Genomic DNA, 11,473 nt, shown 5'->3' with positions numbered 1-11,473 from the left:
TGAACTTGCCTTCCATGGCTTATTATGTAGAGAACAGGTGGTACCAGGACCCACTGAAGTGGTACAGATCAACAACCCCCAAGGTGCCCTCACCCGGGGGCACCCTCACCACCAGACGCACGGCTTATTAACTAGAAGGGCCAGCTAAACAAATCACACGCTTTGTATCAACTTTCTCTCCCTCAAGGCATGCAATTAAAATTTGCATAAATTCAAAGAGCATATGCTGGGACAGCTTTGTAATTTCAGATTTTTTTATTTCCTGAGCTTGCCAAGGAAAGGATGGAAAAACAAAACCTTCTATTGGTGCTATCTGTGGCTTGTTCTTTTTTTTTTTTAACTAGGAAATACACCAAGCATACAGAGAAGTGTGGAAAAGATAACCCACATGTGTGTGCCCATCACCCATCTCTGACAAATGCAAATATTATTCTACATTTGATTCAGATTTTTAAAAGTTAATGAAATGTTACACGTACAGTTGAAACCCAGTGTCCTCTATAACCTTGCAGACACCATCCCAAACCCCTTCCTCCCCTTACTGACTTTGATATTGATAGCATTCCTATGCATGCTTTTACACCTCTATCACCCAGATCTGTGTGTACCCATAAACAATAAACACTCAGTTACCATATTTGGAAACTTTGCATAAATGGCACACCACATATATTCTTCTGCAACTTGCTTCTCATCCTCCAGTTCAACAGTGTATTTTTGAGGTTTATCCACACTGATGCTTGCAGTTCTGATACATCCTTTTTAGTTACCTGCAGAATAATACTCAATTTTATGAAAACACAGTTTATCTGCTCTTCTGTTCATCAGTATTTAGGTTGTTTCCAAGTTCTCTTAAACACAGATGAAGCTTCAGGGAATGTGCTTGTACTTTTCCTTGTGCCGCTATGCTGGAGTTCTTCTGAAAATGTATACTTAAAAGGGAAATTGCTAGGTCAAAGGATGGGTTTAGCTTTAGTGCCACCGGTTATTGCCAAATTGCTTTGCACAGTCACACCAATTTCCCACTGGCAGCACAGGTTAGTTCCCTTTGATCTGAATCCTGACCAGCACTACTGGTTACTGCCCATCTGCTAATGGGCCTTATCCTTCTCAGGCTGCCCAGTTGATTCTCACAGCAGCCCTGGGCAGAGGTGGTACACATCTCATTTATGACCACCGGGCAGGAAGGCATAAGGAAGCCCAGGGAGAGGATGATGAATCCAATATAGCTGGCTGTGACTGTTCAGGAACTGAGCAAACTCATATCCCAGTGTCCCTTGCTATGGGAACTGAAATCATGGCCAGAACACTAACCCTGCAACCACCTTTAGGGAATAAAAGATATTCAAGTGATTTGCACTCTGTGGTAATTAACAACTGTTCATGCTAACAGAGAGCAAGAGACTTACCACTTTGTGGAGTTTTGTGTTTCTGAAAACACTTTTACATGCATTCCATATTTGACCATGAAAACAACCCTATTAAAAAAAAAAAAAAAGATTATTACTGTTCCCATTTTACAGATAAGAAAATTGAGGCTCGTGGCTAGTCAGTAGAAGACTGGATCGTGAACCTATTAGCCTTTAAAGTGGGTCTTATGTACTTACACTTGGAGATGGGTGTCTAAGAACTGGGAACCCTCAACCCACGCCATCTCTCCGGCCTCCGCACACAAAACTGAGGTCACAGCAAGAACACAGAGCGTCTCCCCAAGGGGGAAGCCCTGTCCAGCTTTTTACACCTGGAGTCAGACTATAGGAACATTCTGGCTCTGCCACTCAAAGGACTGTGACCTTTGGCAAGTGCCTTCTTCTCTGAGCCTCGGTTTTCTCATCTGCAACATGGGGACGATGGCACCTACCTCCTAATAAGGTCATTCAGACTGGCCGCGGTAGCGCATCTAACACGCCAAGAGCACAGGAAACACAAGAATGTTAGCTAGGGGTCCTGGTGAGGAAGGATGGATCTCGGCACAGCACGTGTCACTGATTCTGGGAAACAGCCCGTCCTCGGAGGCGAAGGATGATACCGGCTGGTAGGTACAGGCTGGCAGCTCCCAGGACAGGACCAGAGGAACCACAGCCAGGGGTGGGCGGTGGTCCTGCCAGAACGGCCACCCAGCCACATGAGGGGCATGCAAATCCACGTCTTTGTTTTTCTCGAGGCTTGGCAACTGTCAAAGGATCACAGCCTGGGGACTTACTGTACGCCACCACAACTACCAGGGAGCTGACAGGTTCTGCCCGCTTCCCAGGGGAAGCCTGGAGCGGGCTGCTGGTGGGTAGGGGTGGCACAACAAGTGTGTTGGGTAGAGCGACCTGAGACGAGGAAGTAAGGGACCAAAGGCATTTTAATGACCTGTTCTTGGCTCCTGTCCATCCTGGAAGTCCTCATTCAAGACGTGAGAAGCAACCCAAGCTCACTGTTGTCCTTGACATGAAACCTGACCAGCAGCAACTAGTTATCTAGCCCCGGTGATGGAGGAGGAAGAACACACCAGTAGACAGAAGAGGAGGCTTCAGCTCCTGGTTCTACCTGTTTGCAGCTGTGTAAACATTATTTTTGGGGTTTTTTTTGGCTACACCATGCAGGATGTGGGACCTCAGTTCCCTGGCCAGGGATCTAACACACGTCCCCTGCGTTGGAAGCACAGAGTCTTAACCACTGGACCTCCAGGGAAGTCTCAAACATTAATTTTTGTAAGCCTCAGCTTGCACAACTAGTACAATGGAACTGAAACCCCTCTCCCATCTACCTCCTGGAGCTGGAATATCAGACGAGTAACATGCATAAAAGTGCCTTGTGAGCCATCATGTGCCACGTGAATGGCAGCTCTTGCCTACAGCATCGAGTCCTTCTTGCTCTTCAGGGCGGGTGTTCAACTGTGAAGGTGAGGGCGTGGCTGAGACAGTCACACCATTTGCTCACATCACTGGTCCACTCCACGATCGTGGCACAGCCTGGAACTCCATCCAGCCTTCCCAGAAACTAGCCCTGTAATCATGGCTTCCTAGACCTCCTGTTCTAATCAGGTGAGACGTTCCCTCACGGGGGCAATCCTGCCATTAGCTGGCTGCAGCGGGAGAGTCACGGGCCTTGGGAAGCAAAGTCGAAGCATCAGCTCTGCTCCTCACTAGCTGGGTGACCTTGGATGAGTCACATACCCGCTCTGAGCCTCAGTTATTTATAAAATGAAGGGCAATGATGCCTATTTCATGTTTTGAGAGAAGTAAATGAGACTATATATGCTAGTCACCCTGTTAAGTCCTCAGCAGGGCAAGTTTTAAACTCTCTGGGCCTCGAATTCCTCATCTGCAAATTGAGACCATTGCTGCTCCTTGTCAAGGCTGTTGAGAAAATGAACAGTGTGTGGAGCAGGTACAAGACCTAGCTCATGACCGTCAGCTCCATAAGTGCAGGGCCCAGGGACTACTCAGTGCCTGGTAAGAGTACCTGGCACACTCCCAGCTGGCACTTAGGAAACATTTGCTGAGTGAATAAATGAAGTACTGTGTATATATATAATAACTTCTCTGAGCCTCGACTTCCTCATCTGTAAAATGGGCACATAAAGACTTACCAGGGAAGGGTTGTTGTGAAAACCAAGGGCCCACGGGAGATGCTCCAAACATTCTCCGACTCTGCACACCACGGGTGACCAAGTATGCCCTGCACCCCCATTCCCCAGGCAGACACTACAGGAGGTGGCTGGGTAAGTAAGAGTAACGTTTACTGAGTGATACAGGGCTGAGTACTATGAAGGGTTTACCAGGATGGAAACGCACCCCACCCCCTCCCCGCCACCCCCCGACACCCAGAGACTACAGTACTTAGAAGTTACACACGATGACCATAACTGCTGGATATTTGTTCGTAACAAACAAACTGTAGCATATTTATACTGTATCACATCGAGTGATTATAGAAATCCATATATATATTGCTTGTATAAAATCTTTTTTTTTTGTAAAAAATATTAAAAAAAAAAAAAAAAGAAAGTATAAAAAACATGTGCAGTTGAAAGCCCTGCCAGGACAGCCAGTCTGTAAACATTCAATGAGTATGTGCTTTGGAAGGGCGCCCGCGCCTCGTGCCCACAGCAAACTCCAGCAGGGCTGGCCAGGGTGCGCCCAGCTGCTGCTCCCCGGCAGGGCCCCGCCAGGCCCCGCATCGCGACCCTCTCTCTCCGGCCTTGCATCAGGGTCAGGGGTCGGGGCTGGGGCAGGCAGATGGCAGTGTCGCTCGGTTCGATGCTCAGCCGTGCGTTTGGTTGCAACTCATGGCTTTTCCTGGCTGCTCGGAGGTCCCTGGGGTGGGTACCCGGGCGGAGAGCCCAGAGAAGTGCCTGAGGCTGCTTTCTGGCCGGGGTGTCTCTGTCCTGTCTCTGTGGAGCTGGGCCCCAGCGGGACAGCCCCACCCTCGAGTCTACTTTGGTCTCAGCGCTTGGTCCTTCTGGGTTTCATCAGCCGGCTCTTCCCCTTGTGCGGCTGATCTGAGTTTCACAAAAAAAAAAAAAAAAACAAAGGCCCGGCCAATTACTGGCTGTGCTGAGCCTCCGGCGTAAAGTTTTTCGCACACCAAGGAAGAGCCCTCTGGTGCCCTCCTCCTCCCTCTTGCCATCTCCTCCTCCTTGTTCCTCCTTTGTCCTCCTCCTCCCAGCCCACGGTCACTTCTTCTCAAGCTGCTCAAGCAGAGGGTTGCCTTCTGACTCGGGTGTCTTGACGCTGTCGGTCCGAACGATACAGGTGGGACGATGCCGGTTCAGCATCAAGATGAGCTGCTGTCGCTCCTGCTTGAGCTCCTCGATCTGGGTCTTCAGCTCAGCGTTCATGAGTTCTAGCCGCTCAGATTCCTGCATGCAAAAACAGAGATGAGGCTTTAAGCTCTTGGTGGGGACCAGCTCCAGGGAGAAGCTCTCCACCTGCGTACGCACGGGGCACTCCAGGCTGGCCTTTGTCTGTCCGTTTCCCCGTGGAGGAAGCACAGAATCTGCTACAGAGTCCCCCGGAGTAACTGACTTTGTTCAGATCCTGCCCGTCATACCAGACACTGGCCTGTGATATGAGTGGGATGAATCCAGGGTACATCCTGGGGCCAGCCTGGCTCATGTTCCACCTCTCATCCCCTACTCAACCCACTCCGGCCACAGCGGCTCCCTTTCTGTTGTTGTTTGATTGCTTCAGCCGTATCCGATTCTGCGACCCCAGGGACTGTAGCCTGCCAGGCTCTCTGTCCATAGAATTCTCCAAGCAAGAATACTGGAGTGGGTTGCCATTTCCTTCTCCAGGGATCTTCCCGACTCAGGGATTGAACCCACGTCTCCGGCATTGGCAGGTGGATTCTTTATCACTGAGCCACCTGGGAAGCCCAGTGGCTTTCTTGTTGTTGCTCAAATATGCCACACACTCTCCTGCCTCAGGGCCTTTGCACACGAAACAAAGGGTGGGAGAAGAAAGGAGGCCAAGTGGGCCCAGAGCAGGTGTGTGGAGGGTCCACAGAGGGGTTAGAGGCGGCCCAGGACGGCAGTGCCACAGAAAGGGTTTCATGTGTGAGAAATGCATGTTGGGGATATATTGGCCTGTGGCATCCACAAGCCCAGTGTGGACATGCAATTCCTCCTAAAACATGTGCCTCCTGGTTATTGGTCTATAATTATTTAAGCAGTCTCTTCCTTATCCCCTGTTAGCTGGAATCTTTGCCCACTGGGAGGCAATCAACAGTCATCCTTCTGGATCCAAAATGTGGTTTTAAACAGACCTCAAGTGAGATTTCCAGAGAACTTCCAGTTCAGTCGGGGAGGCTCCAGGGAGAGGAAGGATGTTGACTTGATTTATGGGGAGTTTACTCATTTGTGGGGCTTCCCTGAGAGATCAGTTGGTAAAGAATCTGCCTGCAATGCAGGGGACCCTGGTTTGATTCTTGGGTCAGGCAGATTCGCTGAAGAAGGGATAGGCTACCCACTCCAGTATTCTAGGGCTTCCCTCGTGGCTCAGCTGGTAAAGAATCCGCCTGCAATGCAGGAGACCTGGATTCAATACCTGGGTTGGGAAGATCCCCTGGAGAAGGGAAAGGCTACCCACTCCAGTATTCTGGCCTGGAGAATTCCATGGACTGTACAATCCATGGGGTCGCAAAGAGTAGGACACGACTGAGCGACTTTCACTTACTTACTTACTCTTTCGTGATGTGGAGAGATGATGGGCACACCAGTTTAAGGCTTGGAAGTCAACAGGGTAAAATACAGGAGTGCCTGAATTGGTATTTCCTGGACTCTATCTAAAAACGTATAACCAGTGTGGAGGTTGGAATTCACCCAAAGGTTGGCAAAGGTTGAGACCAGTTATTCTCAACTAGAAGCGATTTTACCTCCCAGGAGACATTTGGCAGTATCTGGAGACATTTCGGGGTTGTCACAACTGGGGAGGGTGGGTGCCCTTGGAATCCAGAGGGTAGGGATCAGGGATGCTCCCAGACATCCTTTAGCGCACAAGAAGCATCTGGTCCATTGCCGAGCCCGGGCAACCAGCATCCGACAAAGAGTGGGCTGTGGTTGTGATGGGCTGAGTGGCCCCTCCCCGCCGGGCCTCAGAGCTCCCTCTGGGGCCTCTGGTCTCAGGGCTTCTGTCTTCCCCACACCAGCCAGGCTGACTGAGCTGTTCCTTGTACTCATATCTGTGGAGGCAGCACAGCGCCTGGGGACTCAGAACTGCTGAGACGTGCAGTCCTCGGGACCAGACGCTCAGGGAGAAAAGCCTCAAAGAAGGAAAAAATGCTCGGGGGGGAATACTGAAAGTCAGCTAGGGTGGTTTGGGATTCAGTGGGACGAGGAGTGAAAGGGAGGCTGGGCTGGTCCACTGTTCTCCTAATACCCCAAGCGGAGAGCCTCTGAGGGCAGGAGACACCCCGCGTGGAACCATGAGTCTGGGGCAGGTAGGGGCTAATCTTAGCTGCCTGCTCACTGGGTCTACAAGCTGATGACCTTGGGAATGTCTCTGACCGTCTGGTTCCCCCCAGACACAATTTGAGCTCCAACTTCAAATCCTCTGCGCTGCCACCTCCAGGAGTCTCGGGTTCAATCCACCCACCCAGGAGCAAGTGCTGAGAACCTGCTTTGTGCAGTGAACCCTCTAAGGGGCCCTGAGGCCCATAAGCCCCTAACACGGATCGTGTGCAGCTTCCACTCAAGGGGGAGAAGGATCCAGATAGTCGGGCAGAGCTTTTCAAGTATCCATCAGCCCTTCAGGGTCTAGAAGACCTTGTGAGAGTGGGCTGAATGACCGGGTCTGATCTTGCATTTGGAGAAATGGGTTGACTCTGGTTGAGCAGAGAAAGTCAGTGGGAGAGTGGGAAGATGTTTCAAGAAACGAGCTCTGAGTGAACCAGGACAGCAGACATGGGAGAGCATCGGATGCGTTTAAGAGATTAAAAATCCTCCCTGGTGACCACACGTCACTTTTGGACCTATTAGGGCACCAAGCTGGGAAGGTGGGTTTAGAGCCAGACCTGGGGTTTGGAAATCAGAGTCAAGAGCAAGTTTCTTAACTTCCCTGAACCCCAGTTATCTCCTCTGTAAAAAAACAATGATCATGGGGGATTAAATGACTTCACGTGGGAAAAGCACTTTGTAAACCAAAGGGTTAGGGAGGCTTAAGGAATTTTTGCTTTAAACCACGAGCAAGGGGGGATGAAGAAGCAAAGGAGCAGAGCAGAGGAGGAGGCCATTTCCAAGAAAACTTGGCAGGTCTGGGAGACTGCCTGCGTCTGCAGAGTGGGCGGTGGGTAGACAGCAGCCTGTGAACATGGGGGAAGGTCCAAGGAAGCGGGGAGGTGGCAGCTGTTCTGGAGAGCGGTGGGCAGGATGAGGAAGGGTTGGGTTGTGCCAGAAATGGAAGTTAGAATGGGACAAGCAAGGGGCAGGGTCCGGCAGGCCAGCGCATACATCCTCGCCCTTGAAAAGACATCACACCCACTTCACATCAGTATCACACAAAAAGACCAAGTCGGGGTGCGCAACTGGCTTCCCCGTGCATTTATCATAGCAATGGCATGACATTCTGCTGGTTTGAAAATGTACTGGTACATCATGGAATATCCTGAGCTTTGACAGTCTAACTGTCAGGCTGTAACTAGCTGCTCTGTTGTTTGATTTTCTCCTGTTTTATTAGTCGATGCTACGTACGTATTTACTGGGTAAGTATAAACTGAGTTCTGAAAAATCTTTTTTTTCAGCCGTGATTGTAGAAGTGGTTTTAGTTTGTGGTTTTAGAACAACAATTACCTAATCTGTTTTCCTAATTAATTCAATCAACATGGGCTAGGATCTTCACACCTTAATTAGGAAGTGAACAACTCTGCTTGCATTTTTATCATTTTGGCTTTGATAGATATTTACTGCCCTAGAGAAAATGAAACCATTTGTCGTTTCAGAATGGAATTAACACACGTGCAGGAGGTTCTGTCTCCTCCGTGGCGTCAGTGAAGGCAGCAGAGAAAACACAGGGTGAGGCGCTGGGGTGTCCAGGTAGTGAGCCCTTGGCCAAGTCATTTCCCTTCTCTGGGCCTCAGTTCCCCCCCCTCCAAGAAAATATGATTGGCCCAGGGGACTTTCAGCATGAAGATTCTCTGACTTACTTTTCAAAGTTACCCTAATGCACTTAAAATGCAGCTCCACTTCCCAACATTTTTTTTTCTGTAAGAAAAAAATAGCCTGATGCAGACTTCTTAGCCCCAAAGCCCTGTCTGGATTAAAATCTTGACTCTGCCGCTTGCCAGCTAGGCTGCTGTAAGCTAGATCCCCCAGGGGAGGGTGAGTAGGGGGCTGCGCAGTGGAGGAAGCTCTGGGTCCCCATCCTGACTCGGCCACTGTGTGAATCTCTCCGAGTCTCAGAATCTGAGCCAGTGGATGCGGCTGCCTTGCCTCCTCCCAGAGTCACTGTGGCCGTCAAGGAGAGAGTGGCCTTGAAGATCGACGTGCACCAGGGGAGCGTGCGATGGTGTTAACTGCTGCCCACTCCCAGGGAACCGTGTCCGGCCCAGTGGGGTTGCAGAGGCTGGCCCCCCAGCAGCCACTGCTCCTGCCCGTGGACAGCAGAGGTACTCAGGTGGCCCTGGGGCCTGCAGGTCCAGGGATCTGACCCACACAAAGGCCTCCCTCTTGCCTCCTTCAGGGCCTTGCCTGGTCGAGGCAGATGACGTCTGAGATGCCACAGGGATCGCCTAGCCTGGATATGAGTCCCCAGGGGTCCAGGATGGGATGGTGACTTTTTATATTGTACATATACATGTGTATGCGTGCATGTGTGCTCACTCACTTCAGTCACGGCCAACTCTGTGCGACGCTATGGGCTGCAGCCCGCCAGGCTCCTCTGTCCATGGGACTCTCCAGCAAGAATACCGGAGTGGGTTGCCGTGCCCTCCTCCAGGGGATCTTCCTGACCCAGAGGCCAAACCTGCGTCTCTTATGTCTCCTGCACTGGCAGGTGGGTTCTTTACCGCCAGTGCTACCTGAGAAGCCCATGTGTGTGTACGCATGTGTGTGTGTGCGTGTGTGTGCACATACACATACATATACCTTTGTACCTCTGAGCCTTGTATATATTTGGCATATTAAAAAATAAACGACAAGCGGATCCTTCATGTCATCAGGCATGGACTGTCCACACAGCCTCCACCTTTGTGCCCTAACCCTTACACGTGGCCTCAGCCTCCAAGGTCAGAGGGGAGGAGGGGAGCATGGTGGGCGGCTGGACGTGGGCCCCAACAGAACTGCCCAGGCCCCCCTCCCAGACCCCAAGGCCATGCATGTCTCTTGGTCCACAGCTGCCTTCTCCTCCCCTGGGGATAACACAGTGATGTGACCGATCTTCCCTCTCCAGCCCCGGGAGGGGGAGGGGGGTCCCCCGGTCCACACCCCTCGCTGTAACCACAGCGACAGGGTGTGTCCCTCTCCTCCCGAAACCTCCCATGGCTCTCCAGCACCACACACTTCATCCTAAGGGGGACATGGCGTGAGAGTGAAAGAAGGTGCTCTTAATAACCAGGCCAGGACAACAGGCTTGGTTAAAGCGGGATTGCCCCCGACAAGTCAGCATGGGGACCACCCCACACATGAAGGCTCTGGGCCCCTTTCTCTCCGTGGACCCCGCACTCTAGCCACACCGGCGTTCTTTTCAATCCCATCACCACAGCCTTAAACAACACCTCGGCCTCTGGCCTGTGCTTTGGCTGTTCGTGGTGACCCCTCTGGCCCTCTCCCTCCCCAAGTGGGCTCCTGCCGCTGGTCTATGGGCCCATCGGGAGTCGTTCTGCAGTTTCGACTTGGACAGCCGCCCCGCCCCCCATCTGTGCTCACAGCCCCCCTGGGCTTGCCCAACCTCATGCTCAGCACACATCCCATCCCTGTTTTCCGCCTGCCGCCCCTGCCTGCAGGCCCACTGTGCGGTGGGCACTCATTCAGCACTGAGGACAGATGGATGGATCAGCAAATGGATGGATGAACCCTGACTCCACCGCATGCTGGCAGTGGTAACCTCGGGCAAGGAACTTGACTTCTCTGTGTTACAGGTACGTGTCTAAAAGGGGGATCGGCAGGGTCTAGCTCAGTGGAATGAGACCAAATGGGACCCAGGAAATGCCTGGCACACAGTAGGTGCTCAGCCCGTGTCACTGGAATGCACAGAGCTGCTTGCCTGCTCATCCGGCACTGACTGTTGGTGGCACTGGTGTGTCACTGGTGTGCATTCACTTGGCACAGCTTGCCTGCTGGCTGGCTGACAGGCCCTGGAAGGTGGGGGACGGAATATGAGTGTTCCCTCTGCGCCCTGCCCAGCTCCGCAGGCTCTCAGGGCTGGAAATGAGGTGTGTGACACTCCATCCATCTTAAAGGCTTATGTGAGACCCGTGCCTTAGAAATTTCTTGAAAGCTTCCCTCTTGGCGTTGGTCCACCATCCTTTCCGAGGGGCTTCCAGCTCCAGAGTCTAAGTCCCGCCTATACTGACCATTCTCCTGCTGAGACGCTCACAGCCGGAGGTGCACACACAGCCCCAAGGTGCTGACACCCGTGACCTCCGATTTGTCCTCTGCTTGTTGCCAGAATGAGAAGAGACCCATCGATCTCCAGAGAAAACCCAGGCCAACCTGGCCTCGTCTCTCCAGCTCCCATAGGAGGAACCATGACTCGTCCTTCCTCGGTGGTGTGTCCCCAGCCCACCGAGCACAGGGCCAGGCACTCAGGATATGCTTAACACTGCCTGTCCACAAACCAACAAGCAAGCAAAAGAATGAATGAACAAAGGAATGAATGAATGAGAGCCAGTAGAGCTGAGTGCTGAGGACGGATGCTCTGAAGTCAGCCTCAGGCCGGATCTCGGTTCTCCCAGGTCGCTGCTGAGTGACCTGGACAAGTTACTTAACCCCAGTGCCTTCCTTAGTGTCCCCGTCAGCAGACGGAGAATAACGCAGGCCCCTCCCTCA

The 11,473-nt window shown here is 51.9% G+C and overlaps 1 protein-coding gene across 2 annotated transcripts in view; it reads right to left on the bottom strand.

The window, feature by feature from the left end:
• Positions 1 to 236: 236 nt before the first annotated feature.
• Positions 237 to 11,473, bottom strand: part of JDP2 (Jun dimerization protein 2) — a 46,437-nt gene continuing 35,200 nt past the window's right edge. For both annotated transcript variants that reach the window (XM_065940939.1, XM_065940938.1), the window contains exon 4: positions 237 to 4,852. In XM_065940939.1, the coding sequence (XP_065797011.1) occupies positions 4,667 to 4,852 (186 nt within the window). In that variant the 3' untranslated portion in view covers positions 237 to 4,666. The remainder of the gene's footprint in view (positions 4,853 to 11,473) is intronic.

The sequence above is a fragment of the Muntiacus reevesi genome, chromosome 7 (assembly GCF_963930625.1).
Source record: "Muntiacus reevesi chromosome 7, mMunRee1.1, whole genome shotgun sequence".
Classification (NCBI taxonomy): Eukaryota; Metazoa; Chordata; class Mammalia; order Artiodactyla; family Cervidae; genus Muntiacus; species Muntiacus reevesi.
Note: the sequence above shows the minus strand (reverse complement) of the source record. Positions and strands in the feature narration are given on the sequence as shown.